General features: G+C 44.7%; 1 protein-coding gene across 1 annotated transcript; it reads right to left on the bottom strand.

Moving 5' to 3' along the window:
- Nucleotides 1–8,999: 8,999 nt before the first annotated feature.
- On the bottom strand, nt 9,000–12,646 carry foxa3 (forkhead box A3). Its single transcript, XM_062552665.1, has 2 exons — nt 12,143–12,646; nt 9,000–11,154 (listed from the first exon to the last, which is right to left on the bottom strand). Exons 1-2 carry the CDS (start codon nt 12,212–12,214, stop codon nt 9,844–9,846), a joined length of 1,383 nt encoding a protein of 460 aa, XP_062408649.1. The 5' UTR covers nt 12,215–12,646; the 3' UTR covers nt 9,000–9,843.
- Between the last annotated feature and the right edge of the window lie 4,932 nt (nt 12,647–17,578).

Consider the following 17,578-nt stretch of genomic DNA (forward strand, 5'->3'; position numbering starts at 1 on the left):
AAACAACTGCTATAATGACAATTTACTTTTACATTTGTCCACCTCTCTAACAGGATAAATTCTATAACGATAATAATTCTATGAGTTATTTTTGGTACAAATCCAATCCAGCCACCTCCAATCTTTGTCCAATTGCACATTCTTTCTTTCTGTAAAGCCAGTTTGTCACATTCATACTATTTCCACATAAGAGTTTTAGAAATAGGAACAGGATACACACAGAGGTGTAGTGGTAAAATAAGAGGTCAACTATGAATTCTGTAATCACAGGAAGATGGACTGATTTTTTTTTTTTTTAAAGGAATGCACAGTATGTTTGTTTATACCAGCAATATTAAAGGGTTCCTAGAGTGTTGATGAGTGTGAATTTGAATAATACAATGGAATTCGTTTTTATCTTAAAAGTTGCAATTGGTGAATAAACTCTTTTGATAGGTGGATAAACTCTAATAATAGGTGGATGATATATTTCTGAAATTTCAGAGGTGGATAAACTGTGTTTACTTGCATTGAACCTACACTCCAGCTCTGATTACCCAGACAAGCAGACAGATATGCCAGATGGAGTCTGGTCTGCTCCCTGTGTGTCACACTTACAGAAACACTTGTCCTGAATATTTAGAAAAAACGAGAGTCTTGGGTTGAAGCTTAAGAGTATATCTACTTTACTTGGCCCTGAAGGTTTATCCCTACAGTGTGAGAGAAGGCCTCTAAAAATACTTGAACGTAAATACACCTAGAAGTCTAAAATGGAGCCTTATAAGTTACTGTAAGTTGCTATATGTTACTGAAAGTTCACGTATTTCATCATTAGACTGAATTAAGAGACAACAACTCTCTCCCTCTCCCGCTCTTTCTCTCTCTCTTTCTCTCTCCTCTCTCTCTCTCCCTCTCTCTCTCTCCTCTCTGACAGACAGGAGGATGGGATGGGAGAGTGGGGGAGGAGGCGATCGCAGGCTCTGTGATGAAGGTGTCAGGAATGTCCGCTGGCATCTGGTCTCCACGTGGCCGGAGCGGGACAGAGCAGACCAGACCAGGGCAGGAAGAGGGTGTCCGTCCTGACTAGACCTTAGGACAACACCGCCCGGCCTGGCCTGACAGCTACTGTCCACTGCTCCGTAAATCAGCCATGACATGGGTACACACACACACACACACACACACACACACATACACATGCATGCATGCACGGCGTACGCACACACACTCACATGAACACGCACACACACTCACATGAACACGTACACACACTCACATGAACACGTACACACACACACACAGACACATGCATACACACTCACACACATGCATGCGTGCATGCACACACATTTACAGTACATGTACACATACACACACACACACACACACAAACATGCGCACACACACTCACATGTACATGTACACACAAGCACACACACAAACACATATACACATGTATGGACTTATGTTTGTTCTCACAGGCACACACTCACACATACTTATACACACACTTATGGACACAGATACAAATACACTATTACACAGATGCAGAAACACACACACACATACGCACAAATACACACCACACAAGTGTATACACACACTTCTATCCCTCTCTCTATTACTCACACACACACACACAGACACACATACACACACATGCTCTTTCACTCTCTCTCTTTCTCACACACACACACACACACACACACACACACACACACACGTGACGTACACACACAAACACTTGAAAAGACCTTTAGAAAGAACGGAAGAACTGGAAGCGTGGAGCGAAGAGCCCGTTTGAGTCTCCACACACACTCCTAACACTCTCCTCTCGGTGCACAGTGAGTCTACACACACACGCCAAACACTCTCCTCTTGGTGCAGAGAGTGAGTCTGCACACACACTAGTAACACTCTCCTCTCGATGCACAGAGTGAGTCTCCACACACACTCCTAACACTCTCCTCTCGGTGCTGCACAGTTACTCTGCACACACACTCCTAACACTTTCCTCTCGATACACACAGTGATTCTGCACACCCTCCCTTTGCTTCAGCGAGATCCCGAGCAGCAGTTTCACCAAGACCAATAGCCGCGCACAATACCCACGCACAACACCAATACCAAGACCAATACCCGCGCACAATACCCGCGCACAAGACCAATACCCGCGCACAAGACCAATACCCGCGCACAAGACCAATACCCGCGCACAAGACCAATACCCGCGCACAAGACCAATACCCGCGCACAAGACCAATACCCGTCCCGCGCACAACACCAATACCCGCGCACAAGACCAATACCCGCGCACAAGACCAATACCCGCGCACACCCGCGCACAAGACCAATACCCGCGCACAAGACCAATACCCGCGCACAAGACCAATACCCGCGCACAAGACCAATACCCACGCGCACACCCGCGCACAAGACCAATACCCGCGCACAAGACCAATACCGGCGCACAAGACCAATACCCGCGCACACACCCGCGTACAAGACCAATACCCACGCACAACACCAATACCCGCGCACACCCGCGCACAACACCAATACCCACGCACACAAGACCAATACCCGCGCACAAGACCAATACCCGCGCACAACACCAATACCCGCGCACAAGACGGGAATGTCTTCTGTGAAATACAATTACCTGTGCCAATATTGCCTTGTCAAAAATAGAAATGGAAGCTGAAGCCAAGGAACTCACATTTTCAATGCCCGTTACATAGAATGCGAGGACATATTTTCTATGGACTGGTTTTCTACAGCTATTAAGTACCTATTTCATATTTTTCTTAATGTTATACTATTTCAGTAAGAGTATACAGTTAGTAAACTGTCACTCTGTCTATGTGAGTTTAAGCCCTGGTCTGTAATGTATCCTTACACAGTGAAATGATTCATCATGGCACTACACCTGAATAAGACTGAAGCTAGAGTATACTGGATTGACGTAGTGTGTACTGCACCTAGCATTAGAAATATCTTCTCTGTTAATTCTCTCAGTATAAATCAAGGCCTCTCTTGACCAAAAGCAAAACAGTCTTGCTCTTAGCCTCACTGAAACTATCAGACTTTACGTTAAGTATGGCTACACAATAGGTCATTATTCTTGGAGTAGAGGAGTGGTAAGCAGGGCCTCTATGATCTCTGTGCTATTTAAACAGCAACTGGATAATGAAAATCTAGCCCATGGTTTGTGACTTGGCATAACAGGAGGAAAATGAACAGTCTTAGAGAAGATTTCCAGGATAAATCCCACAGGCTCTGCAGCCTGGTGTACTGTTGATTTAGTGATTAAGCTCAAATCAATCTGATGTCTTTTTCACTGAGGAAAATGTAATCAGTCCTTTTTTCCCTCTATATTTCTCTCCCAGTCTTACCTAATCAGCTGCCATTTTAACAGCACTCGGCCCCACAGAGCAAAGTCCAAGGCCTTATCTCCCTTTCTCTTTCTCTCTTTCTGTCGCTCTCTCACACACGCACACATACGCACACTCGCACACTCATACAGGTACATAGACACAAACACACACACTCACACACACACACACACACACACACACACACACACACACACACACACACACACACACACACACACACACACACACACACACACACACACACACACTCACACACTCATACAGGTACATAGACACACACACACACACACACACACACACGGTCACTCAAACTGCAACAGCCCTGTGAGCCTGCTGGCTGACTTCCTTGCAGAAAAACTGCCTGCAAACAGAGAAGTAGTGTGACCCGAGTGAGTCGAACGAGGGGACTGTGCGAGAACGAGTTGCAGTGCAGCTCGCTCTGGTTTAGACTCCTATGGATTAACACACACCTACAGTAGTATACACACAGAGCGACGATTTCCCGCACACAGATTCATTTCTTGACTAAAAGCTTTTTTTCTATTTTAGTCTAGGGCTTGCCCTAACAATAGCGTTCTAGAGAGCGGTGATATTCTAAAAGAGATTCTAGAAGGGAGATTGTGTTCTAGAGAGCGGTGATATTCTAAAAGAGATTCTAGAAGGGAGATTGTGTTCTCTCAGTGACAGAAGTAAACGCTCCTGACCGGACTCTTCTTGTTATTACTCAAACTAGCCATGCTGTGGTAGTGCTCAACTAGCCATGCTAGTCAATAGAGATTTGGTTCACAATAATGTATGATGATATGTTTTTTTTTGTGTGTGTGTTCCTAAACATCAAAAGGTCATCAAAACATTACACAAAATAACAAACACAAAATATCATACACTCAAAATTGGGCTGAGTCTCTACTCACAGTTTAAGGCATTTCAGACAACTTTCTTAAAGCGCTCATTTTCGGCTCACTGCCACAGCAAAGCCTAAAGAATTCTCTTGGCCATCAGGAGCCGTAGCTATGGGGATATTTGTTTCCTTAAATAAAGATCTGGGCCTGCGTCTGCGAACACAGAGGATCTGAGGCAACGTGAGTAGGTCCGTTAGACGGGTCTAATTTTATAAACTGCATAAAGACAAACTTCTTACACTCAGCACTTATGAAAGGGCGTAGTGTGACAGCAACAAGATGTCTATTCATTAAGATGATGATGAATTCAATCAGACACACACACATATGTGCACACACATATACACACACTCATACACACACACACACACATAGACATGCATGCATGCATACATGCAGACACAAACTCACAGGGAGAGCAAGGGACACAGGGTCAAACCCACACACACACACACACACACACACACACACACACACACACACACACACACACGACCATTTGAAATCTATATATTTTAGCCCATGATTCTTGAGGAAAATTAAAAATGAAGAAGATGAGCAATGTTGATCTCCAATCTAATAATAATAGTCGCTATAGTCATGCAGTGTCAAACTCAAACTCAACTTTGCGTCACAAGAACAAGTCAAACTGCCCTGAGGCTCGTGCTGCCTGAGTCTTTTTTTTTTTTTTTTCATGCCTCTGGGAAATGTCAACATGCCATGCCCTCTCTTACAGGATCTTGGAGAGGATGCACATTTGCATAGGACATCTTCAAAGGAAAGAGAGAGCCCAGAAAAACACACAAACGACCGAGATGTAAAGATAGAGCTCAAAAAAAAAAAAGCCCTCAGGCCCGTTGGGGCTTCTCCCTAAGAGCATTCACGCCCTGCACATACTCCGCAAACCGTGCAAGTCACCTTTATGTTCATGCTTATTTCGAAGCGATTGTCATATTCTTCAGTGATCATTTCTCCTGTTGCTTTACTGGATGCCAAACATAACAACTAATCCTGTGGGTGTGGGTGTGGGTGTGTAACTGTAAGAAGACCATCTTATGCGTGTGACTGTAGAGAGAGGGCAGGCACACACACAGGCACACACACAAACTCACGCACACACGCACACACGCACAGACACACACACACACACACACACACGTACACACACACACACAAACACACACACACGTAGATGCATTAAGACAAATAGCAGTGCAATAAAAAAAGGAGTACTTCATTTCTTTCTTCCTTATCTGCTCCTGCAAGTGTGCTTCTAACAGCCTCCGCTGAGAAGTGCAGAAAGCTCACGCAGTGACATCTGGTAGCCACTCTCCCCCTCTCTCTCCCTCTCTCTATCTCTCCCCCTCTCTATCTCTCCCTCTCGCTCTCCCTCTCTCAGACTCGGATTTGCTGTAGCTCGGGAAGAGGCGCGCAAACAAGCCTTGGCCGGGGGCCTAATCAAGTCGCCACTCGGCCCTGATGGGGGGTGCGAGGATCAATTTGTGCCTGGTCCTTAGCCGGCCATAAATCTCCCCTATCTGGCCGGCGTGTCATATCTGCGGGCCATATCCCCGGCAAACAGCCAGCCGCGCCGCGCTGAGCCCCACCACGGAACCTGCCGGAAGCTATTACTCACCTGTACCCGGCCTCCAAGTGACAAACGTCAGAGAATGGCAATATAAGAGTGCATGAGAGTGAGTATGTGTGTGTGTGTGTGTGTGTGTGTGTATGTGTGTGTGTGTTTGTGTCCTTTCTTGTTTTCATAAGATTTGGGCTCTCACTCTCTCTTCTGTGTATGTGATAATGTGGTCATAAACATGGATGTGAAATGGAGGCTTCCTTAGGAAACTGTCGGCAGGACACTCTCTCGCACACACACACACACACACACACACGCTCACACATGCACACACACACTGTTTCTCTCCCTCTATCTCTGTCCCTCTCTACCCCGTTCTGTCTGTCCACCTGTCTCCTTCTTTCCGCTGTCTTTATATTGTTTTATATATCCTCTTTGTTCATTATCTCTTATTCTCCTTTTTTAACACTGTCATAAACTTCAGTCAAAACCATGTTTGCTTCTGCTGATTGCAATTTGCGAGTGTCTTCTGTCACAAACACACACACACACACACACACACACACACACACGGACAGCAGCTGGCCCTCACTGCTGTCCACTGAAGAACCCAGAGGGTCTGTCGCAACTCCGTGGCAACAGCTGGGTCACCCAGGCAATAACACGGCAACGGCACTTTACAGGTTAGTCACCAGGGTTGGGCCTGCCAGCCTATCCCTGCTCCCTGTTCCTTGTTCCTGTGGGGTGCCATTGTGCGGCCGAGGACTCAGTATCAGGCAGCGGCGGTGGCGGTGGCGGCGGCGGCGGCTATCTTATCGCCGTGCGCGCCACCAACAGCCGGGGTCATTGTGCGGCGCATGGAAAGCGGGCAGATTTCGGCCTCACCTCCGCACGGCGCAAGGGCAGAGTCCTCGTGTTCCCGGGGCCTCCACACACCTGTGGCCAGGTGCGCAATCTACCGGGACGCTTCAAAAGAGTCGAGCGGCAGCGCGGACGGGAGACGTGACCAGAGAGAATGCAACGCTACGTGACCAGGGCAGGGACGAGGGAAGCGGTGTTTGTGTTGAAACACACACGCACACACACACACACACACACACACACACAAAGACACGCAAAGCAAAGCCAAGCCAAGCCTTCAGTTTAATGGAGTCTTTGAGATAGATGTTGGAGAGGGAGGAAAAAGAGGGGGGAAAAAAGCCAGCCACCATTTTGGGCAAGGAGTCATGCGAAGTATGTCATGTTCTGTTGATAGGGTGTTTCAACACACGTTATGGCACAGAGTGGCAGTACATTGGCGAAACAGTTTGTACAGCATGTGTGACACACCAGTGACTAACACACTGACCCTCAGGCTGATTCAGTGACCCTTCAGTAAAGTCCTCCAGTCCCTGACTAGTGTCCAGTCAAAAGATCATGAGGACTTATAAAGCCAACAGATGAGCCAAGTTTATACTCTTAATCAAACACTGTTTGGAAATAGTCTGTTTTGAACACTCTTCCAATACCAGCTTTTCAAAAGGGAGAATAACTAAATATTCAAGAGAAGGGACTACAGTGTAATAGATTACAACTATGCCACCACTTATGTATATAATTCTTTGACATTTTTAAATTCTTGACAATTGAATAATTCCTCACCAGAAAGTGTCTGATGTTGTTAGTTCAACTAGTTATTCACTGGTAGTTGATTAGGCTACAACCTGAATTTGTGATGTGTACTTCATTATGTAATTATTATCATGATGCTGCTGAACTAGTCTACTTTCAAATCAGATGGCTGGCATGAGTGGCACAAATGCTTTGTGTGTGTGCAAGGGTGAAATGCACATGCCAGATATCAAAGTCACTGTTTGATATCAAAGTCACTGTTTTAACTGGACCTTTCACGGTCAAGCAGAAGTCATGCTCCGTCAGTAGCATACAGCACTCAAAAGACTCACTCGTGTAAACATACACATAGACGTACGCAAGCAAATATGTATTTGGCGCACGCACACACACACACACACAGACACACACACAAACACAAACAGGAGCGCACACACACAGGAGCACATAAACAAACCAAGTTGTATCTACACTACATCTGTTGAATAACTGTTTTCTGTTTTGTAAAAGTATCAGAGTTTCAATACAAGCCTCTCTTCTAAACACCAGCCTCTGTGAGATGAGGAAACACCACAGAACCAAGAAGAAATTCTTTGTATTTTTTAATAAGAAAAGAAAATCCGACATCCAAACCACAACATTCAAATCATACAATGTCCACCTTATATAGTCATATACAATACATATATTAACACACATATCCTCCACGTAAAAGCTGAGTTAAATAAACATAGTCTCTCACAACTAAACAGCATCAAATAATTTTAATTGTGACCTGAAATTTTTGTTTCCTTTTTAAAAAAAAAAAAAAAAAAAAAAAAAAAGAAGAAGTGTTCCTTTTGGTTTGTTGCTGTTGCTGTCCCTCTACTTGACTTCTTGCCCTGTGTTGTCCTCTCACAGTGTGGGTGCTTCACGCCCATAAATCTTCAGAAGGAAACAGTTTGGCCTGATCCTCTGACGTCATCACAGGGATCCAATTTTCAGTCTGTTAGGATTTTGTTTTGTTTCTTTTCTTTAATTGGGTCAGAAGGGAGGTAGCCTAATAGTCACATGGCACTGTTGAAACTCGCTCCCTGTAACCACCCACCCAGCCCCCTCCACTTTCTAGCTGTGCGAGACCGGTGGGAACTCTAGTGCAAAGTTTTGCATGTAAATGCCTCTCTAATGCATTTCCATCGCCTGCCTATCTTAGTAACTGCTATCCCTATCTAGGTAACTGTAACTCTGCTCCCCGACCTACCCAGACCATATGACTCCTGGCCCATACAGAAACAACACCGCCACATGAGCTACGGCTCGGGGCACTGCCTAGCCTGCCGTAGGTAAGACGGCATTTGAAACGAATGTTTTTGAAGGTTTAAAAAATAAACAAAAAAAAAAGCGAAAATTAAAACATTTACCACAGTTACTTCAGACTGACTTGAAAATTTGATCTTTTAGGGACACAGGCAAAATAAACTACTCTGATTAGGAATTGCAAGAGGTTTTCTTTTCGTTCTGTTTCTCCACAAATAAACCAAGTACACAACATATCCTTTATACAGTTGTATTTCTTTTTCTAGGGGTAAAGAGAGAGAGAGAGAGAGAAATGAAATGTAGTTTACAAACAGAAAGATGACTAGACTGTAACGCAAGACAAATATTTCCCTGTAATGCAGTAACAACTGCTGTAAGCAGTAACCTGAACTATGTTTTTTTCCTTCCAAACAATCTCATGAGAAAAAAAGACAAATCCCATTATCACATTTTTTGTAACTTTACATCACAGCACTGTACAAGATATATTAATTTTTCCCTTCATAAATAAATGCAGATACCGTCTCATTTCTACATATATACAGACTACGCACATGCCGAACAGACCTTTTCCTTATGCCCTCCCCATTAAGAAAAAAACAGCCTGGCCCCGATATTAGGGCTCTGGGACAAGAATGAGTCCTTTTATAAATGCACTAACACGGTGTGGAATGACTATCCTTTGAGACGGGGTCCAGAGGTTCCTTGCGTCAAAACAGAATCAATCCAGTATGAAGCTGGAGGTGAGGAGGGGGGGTGGAGGGGTGGGGGGGTGGAAGGGACATGTTGGGCTGTGTCTGTCTGTATGTGTCACAGCATGGGAGTCTCTTTTTTTCTTTTCTTGCTGTGACTTTACAGGCGCCACTGCCGTGCGTTATCAGCTGATAGCTCTCGCATGCTCGGCGTGAACAGGGCAGACAAGAGTAGCGGCCGCCATTTTGTTTTGGGCCTCTGTGAGGTCCGTAGAGCAGGGGTTTTTTTTCATCCCTTTTTCCTCTTTTCTCTTATTAAAAAAGTCACTCAGTTCTTGATTTGAGAGCCTGTGAGAGCCTTTGAGGCTCCCTACTGACCCTTGTGGTTAGGAGGCGTTGAGTACGGACCTGCTGTACAGGGTCTGGTAGTAAGCACCAGAATCTAGCCCGGCGGGCCCCGCGGGGTCGTAGATCTGTTTGGTTGCCACGGGCGACGAGGCGGCGTAACCGTTGTAGGCCATCACCTGGTCCTGGTAGGACTTGAGGTCCATCTTCTGCTCGTTGGACATGAGGTTGGTGATGGAGAACGGGTGATTGAAGTTGTAGTGCGGGTCCATGGACTTGAGGGGGTCGTTGTGGAGGTCCAGGTGCATGCCTCCCTGCAGGAGGTGCGCGCTGCTGCCCCCTACAGACTGGGAGTGCAGGTGGGCTCCTGCGCCGGCCGCGATGGAGGACGACACAGAGGACGGGATGGCCACAGGGGAGCCCTGCACCCCAGAGGGCGGAGGAGGAGGAGGAGGGCACTCCAGCTGCACCAGGCTCCTCTGCTGCTGCTGCTGCTGCTGGTGGAGGTCCTCGGACGACGAGCCCGGGTGCGAGCTGTCCGAGTGGGCCGAGTCGGCGCCCTCGGAGCCCATGGCGGGGCTGTGGTCCTCCTGGAGGCTGTCCCCGTGACCCCCCTTGGCACTGCCGCCGCCGCCGCTGCCGCCTTCCTGAGACTTCCCGGAGACCTTCTTGCCGCTCTTGTCCTCGATCTTGAAGCGCTTCTGGCGGCGCAGGTAGCAGCCGTTCTCGAACATGTTGCCCGAGTTGGGGTGCAGGGTCCAGTAGGAGCCCTTGCCGGGCTTGTCGGGCGAGCGGGCCACCTTGACGAAGCAGTCGTTGAAGGAGAGCGAGTGGCGGATGGAGTTCTGCCAACGCTGCTGGTTCTCGCGGTAGTACGGGAACAGGTCCATGATCCACTGGTAGATCTCGTTGAGGGTCAGCATCTTGTTGCCGGACTGCTGGATGGCCATGGTGATGAGGGAGATGTACGAGTACGGCGGCTTGGCGTGCGTGAGCGAGCGCCGGTAGGGCTTGGGCACGTCCTTGGGGCGGCTGAGGGCGTTGGGCGAGGCGTAGCTCAGCTGTCCCACCTGCTGTCCCATGTTGGGGTAGTGGGAGAGGGGGCCCAGGGAGGAGGCCGGGGAGCCCAGCTGGGTGAGGGAGCTGGGGTTGAGGGCGGAGGACACGGGGGACAGGCTCATGTGGTTGGCCCCACCGCCCATTGAGGTGAGTGGGCTGCTGCTCAGGCCTGGGCTGGGGTAGCCCATGTTCATGGAGGCGGCCGCCGAGCCGGCCGAGTTCAGGTTGATGTAGCTGTTGATGGTTCCCATGGCGCCCAGACTGGAATTCATGGCACTGGGAGAAGAGTACATCTGAGGTGGGAGGGGGGAGAGAGACAAGGAGTGAGTTCCGTTTCACTTGTTAGAATTTTACTTTGAAAATAATCATGTTAGTTTTTAAAAATGAAAACATTGAAGATTTACACTGCTGATTATAATGCTATTGATAACATTTTAGAGACTACGTCAAAACATTTAGGACTGGGATTAATTAATCTCTAAAAATCAATAACGGATTGATCTGTAGAACACTGTGAGACGTGAATGAGAATCTGATTAGAGGAAGTCTAGTGTTACACAAGTAGCCTATGTTGAAAGACAGCTGTAGGCTACGTTATCGTAAAGAGCTTCGCGTGAAAAGTTGTGTTATCACTAAAATACACGCGCACTGCCTTAAAAAGTGAGTTTTTTGTTAAATGATCTGTTAAAAAAACATACAAAATATTTACAAAACGAAAGGAGAGCAAATGTTCCAACTAAAATGTTTTGCTTCTCTCGATTATTTACACATTTCAGGAGCTCAAAAATATCTGCAAAATAATCTTCACTGTGAAAAAAAAAACAAATTGATTATCTGATTGTTGTTCTATAGACAATGTTTAGAAGATGATCAATAGGCTACAAAAGTACACAGCCTTTTTATTCCGAGGATATCAAAATTTGTCCGAAGGTTTAGAGTTGGTTTGACTGACACTTCGTAAATTGCCGTGACCAATGTGCGTAAAATTAATTGACACACATGAGCAAATGGTTTTCGGTAGTGGAAATTGAAGTTTTCGCTTTAGTCTACTTTTAATTTATTGTAAGCTTAGAATTTCATCATCGCTTGGCTTTATGTTTGCGAGTGATGTTTTTTTTTAATCGAACAAAATAGCTCTTACAAACATTTAGGGGAAATGTGTAAGGGGAAGTTGAATACATTCCTCTATATTTAATTTGTGGTCGCGAGTAAAAGTTTTTTACCTTTTATAAACAGGAGATGAAACTAAGCATATTTGCTGTTAAAAATTAGACTTCTTACCTCACTCGCTTCACTGTAGAACGCATTCCACTCTGTTATGTCGTGAGATTCCATCTTCACCGAGCTCAACATCCCCAAGAAAACCTTAAATAGGTGAAATTACTACACAGCAAAATTCTTCCAGCAGGGAAAAAAATATGTAGGCCTATAGTTCGGTTCGGGAATCAAAGTCTCGAAGCTTTTTTGTTTTACTTCCAATGAACAGTCTGAACGAGAATCCAATATGAGATTCCAAGTTCCACGTAAATGCAGAATAAAAAACTTAACAGTCCTGGGAGAGAAGACTGTCTATTTAGCCTACAACAAGAAATGTAGCTATTCGAACAAAGTTTGTATGACTTGTTTTCTTCAGCTCTCCATTGCTTCTAAATTCTTCAGTCAAGTAACAATGTACGTGATGGAAAAATATAGGCCGACATTCCCTTGAGATATTTAGTACAAATCCGTGACGGTTCCTCTTAAGCGCTGTGGTGATAGAGTGACCGAAAGAGCGCTGGTGACTGTTAGCTATGGAGCGAGTACAGTGCGAACCTCAGACGTCCAACCCTTAAAACGCAGGTGAGTACCCGCCCATGCAGCCATTTGAATACCGCGGCGTGGGACTCAGGAAGGAGGTCTAAATGGTCTCTTTTGCCCCCTGGTGTTCTGTATATTGGCCCGGGACAGACACTTGCAGATGAAATAGCATCCCCTACACTAGACACCCTGTCCTTTTCAAGGCCAAACGTCTTTATCAAGGAGACTGATGCACTTGGCTGGGCTTGGCTTGGCTACCACTGACAGCGGAAATGATTTTGTTCGTTGAACGTCAGACCCACTTCATCACAGCTTTCAATGATGAAAACCTAATAGGCTAATACTGTATACATTGATTGAAATGCGTTAATTTATAATAATGTATAATAATACACCATAAACCGATTTTATTCAGGCCACACAAAGCAACGTGGCGCAGGCCTATCGAGAGATCAGTAGGCTAGTTAACAGCCAACTGAAAATGTCGAAAGTTGCAACAGGTTTGTTACTTCATACAAGTAGTAAATACTTTAGTCCTCCGTTTGAATGAGGGTTATTTTCATACTGGTTAAGGACGGTTTGAAGCGGCAGGCTCTGATGTGGTCACAGCGGCGAGGTTAAACCTGTCAGGACTTAAGCTCATCAGTGGGAGGTCCAGTAAACGTGCCAAGGTGTCATGTTCCGAAGTCGTTAGATCCCCTCGGCTATCACTTCCACGGAATTAACAACGATGGGGTTGTGAAATTGAATGACTGGAATGAAATACAGTTGTGCTCATAAGTTTATGAACCCATGCTAAGGTAAACTAAAAAGATGAGTTAAAAAAAAAACATACTTTGGAAATTGATCTTAATGCCTTCATTTAAAAAAAATTGATCTATGGGTACTTTCCATCATCTCTCAATGCAAATAGATTTTGGTTAACTGAAACAGAACCATGCTGATGAAGCCAGGTTGATGAAAACCAGGTTGATTAAGGGTGTGTGATGATGTAGGGCTATTTTAATTACAAATGCCATTGGGAACTATCAGGATGCATGGATCCATGGAATAAAATTCTGCCTGCCTCTATGGGAATTTAGCATAGGAGTGTGTGCACTATGCCCCCTATATTTTAAGTAAGAACACTTATTTTATTGATTCACAAAGAAAATATGTGTGTCCTTAAATATTGAAATTTTCCTCGTTTTTTAATTTAAACCATTAAGATCAATTGCCAAAAAATATGTTGTATGCCTCTGTTTAGTCAACTTAGCATGCATTCATAAACGTATGAGCACACCTGCATAGCGTAGGCCTACAGCACCCCCTATATTGAATGGGATTAATAGCATTCCACATTTCATTTCAATTAACTCAACAACAAGAGTGGTTTACAACCAAACATGCTCTTTCAAGCAAATCTTCTAACGATTTTTTTTGTCCATGAGAACTGCATTAGGTCCTGACACCCCTTTTTCGGTGAACGTTTTCATCAATATATTTTAATACAAATGTCCACAGTGGCCTTTAGCCTATGTGTATACGGCTACTGACGCAAAAACAGTTTTTCTTGCAACTTGACTCTCACTGATAATATTTCACTTTGGGACAACCATTTTAAAATTACATAACCATTACATAAGTCTTCGATTATAACAATACATATCTGAGGAATATGATCGAGTAGGCTGAAGCATTTGTGCAGAAAACATTCAGAAGTCCTTTGGATAGCCATGTCGAATGTAGGCTACAATCCATGTAGAGTGGTGAGCCTAACAAACTTTTAGCAAATAAATACGTTTTATTTCAAGCTAAACAAACAAGCAAACAGCCAAATAACAAACAGGCAAACAGCCAAATGCGCGGGGATACTGCACTTATAATTTACGCGTAATGGCGCAGCCTTGGCTACTGTGTTTCTGTCCGTCTTCTTTCCTCAATACACATCTCCTTTCTGCGGGACAGACAGTAAAATCTGAATGTGAATGCGTTTCCTAATTGCTAATGAATGGAGATGTAACTGATTAGTACGCAGGTGGTCGAAAGGATTAACTGAGCAATAGCAAGGAAATCACTCTCGCTGGCGTGTGAGATGCAATTTCCAATCATGTGCGTGTCTATCTGATAGGCCCATAGACAAACTTATATCCTAATCTTAAAGATAGACACACGCACAATAATAACAATAATACTAATAATTCTAAAAAACATGTCAAATGATGCTTCATTTTAAGTTTGATCAATCAGTGGTGGCAGTCCTTCGTGCGCATATCTGTCACCTATTGCTAAGCAAACGCCGTCCAACACGGAGGCGTTTTGCGCCTATTTGCAAGGCGCTGTCAACACGGGCTAATAGATACGGCCATTAACACTTTCTGTGGGAAAATACACAGCAGCGTGTAATTAGTTTACAGCCCCCTCTTCCCTTGGTGCGTTTCAGACCTGGGAATGGACTGCAACAGAAAAAGGACCAATAGGCTGTCACTTCATAAGCTTCATCGTTGGCCTGTTATCTATTTAAACAAGGTGTTCAAAGTCTGATGGATCCTGTGCTGAACTCCAAGCAGTCTACACTGAAGGCCTACCAAGGTAGGGCATGACGTTAGGATGTAATACAAATTATATTTAAGGCCTGCCGTCCCCGTTTTGCTTTTGACCGAATTTGTTTTCCCCAACACGGATATAGATTTCACAGCGCAGTGCCCACCTCCACTTAGCAGTGAGCCCGTTGTTGCGATTCATTAACATATTGGTTCCCACCATGCGAGACATCGCCGTCTCATTATTCGTTGGGACCTTTGAGAATGACCTCTGGAACACACATCACGACATCCTCCTGCAGACGCGGCCAGTTCTAATGCCAATGCGCCGACGCACTATTCATTAACACCTCAATAATTAGTTAACAATGGTCTTAATGGGCAGACACTAATGGAGGAAGCTGCAGATTTAAAATCTGGCAAGATGTGTGGGTTGCGTTATCAGGGGCAATGAGCAAGATAACTGTGTTGTAGAGTTCCAATTTTGTAAATGTATGAAAGGCTACATGAATTCTCTTTCAACCAAGTGACATTTTTTAAAAATGCAGACAGATCGGGCACGAATGTACTAATGTGGTTTTCTGTAGCCTATTGCTTTAACTGAGCTTAATCAAATTAGAAAACGAGTGAATAATGAAATTGCCCCTTTGGGATAAATGAGGCCTAAAGAGTTTTTTTTTTTTAACTGAATTTGAATGTAGGCTAATTCAATCAACGATTTCCTGCGAAGAATATCTGATAAATATCCACACCCCACATCCATTAAATAAGAAATGAGGACGGTAGCTTGTGGGAAAGTTTATTCTGATTCCCAAATGTTATTGTGATTTCACTATTACTAACATATAGCCTGTTCATTTAAAATGCATAGGCCTAACACAAATCACTCCTGTGACATCAAAGGATAGACAGCATTCTGCTGTTACAGGCCTGGTCTGCCCATAGAGTATCATTACTGAAGACACACAGCACATGCAAGAGTTGAAATGTCTTTTCTCCCAAAAAGGAATCATTTTTTCCTTAGCCGTCTCTACCCGTCACGTCTCCGATACCACCTCAGCAGTCCAACTGCTCCATCTACTGGACAATGTGGACAACGAGAGCGCATGTAAGGGCCATGACGAGGTTGAGCATTTATGCAGCCCAATGGCGGTAATGAACAGCGATTAACGTGGTAATGAACACTGGTAAATATGTCCATCGCGATATAGACTACACTCAGTGGCGGTTCTAGACTGAAATACTCCCCAGGCGAGATCCTCCACGAGCGCCCCCATGAGTGTTTTTTGACGCACTTTGCGTCAGTCGGGCTCATAGGGTTAAGCGCTCGTGCCGCCCCATACAAGATGCCGCCCCGGGCGACCGCCCGGTTCGCCCGTACCTAAAACCGCCTCTGACTACACTAAGCTAATCTATGTTGATAATGATGATTATAAACCTCTGAGTTCTTTGATATGTCCTTATAAATAGGCAGTGGCTCTCTGCAAGTGACTAATCTTAGACAAACACACCAAGGCCTTGTACATTGAAACTGCACACATCAGCAGAGTAGGGGCGGGGGCATTGCCCCCTCCCCTAATTCCATAGGCCTACTTATTTAATGTATTTACTATTTAACAAATACCCATGTCCAAAGCCACTTAAAAACATTACACACATTTATTTTAGATATTGAGTGGCATCAATGCAGACATATTCTCCTACCTGAGTTCTACTTTTAACCATCAAATTAAATGTGCATAACCTACTTATCTAAAGGATTTGACTGTTTCAGCTGTAGGTAGTGAATCAAAACATCCTTCTTTCCTGAGGTGCTCACCATACAAGTAGCAAGAGTGTTAATATACAGGACTGGCAATAGTGTAAGGAAGCAAATTAGGGTCTTTCGCTTCATATACTTTCTGTATTTAGGTTACTTTTCTTAATTAATTTAACTAATATGTATCCCACTCTCTTTCTACAGGTAAACACAATGAAAGGGAAGTTGAGTGGCGATTTCAGCGAAAATCTTAATGATTGGATTCAGTTTTTGGCGGTTTACCAACTACAGGGCTGTTTTCTGGATATTGGCAAGTTCCACACATGCTCTTTTAGGCAACATTAGTATTTTTACTTCACTATAATGGCTTCAAACTTCAAACAAATTTCGATGGTAGACCAATTTATAATCCAGAGAATGGCATCACTCTCCTCCGTCGCTGCAAACCTGCTGCTGCACAGGTAGCTTTGGAGTGCCGTGTTGGAACATGGCCCTTTTTGTCACTTTTAAATTCACCGAATCCCCCTTTAGCTGAAGGAAGGGAAGAATGTGATCTGTTGATCTCTTCATAGGAGTATGCTTGCTCATAAGAGTATACTTGAGACCTGTTGATCTGCTCATAGGAGTATACTTGAGACC

This window comes from Sardina pilchardus, chromosome 13 (assembly GCF_963854185.1).
Source record: "Sardina pilchardus chromosome 13, fSarPil1.1, whole genome shotgun sequence".
In the NCBI taxonomy this organism is placed as follows: domain Eukaryota; kingdom Metazoa; phylum Chordata; class Actinopteri; order Clupeiformes; family Clupeidae; genus Sardina; species Sardina pilchardus.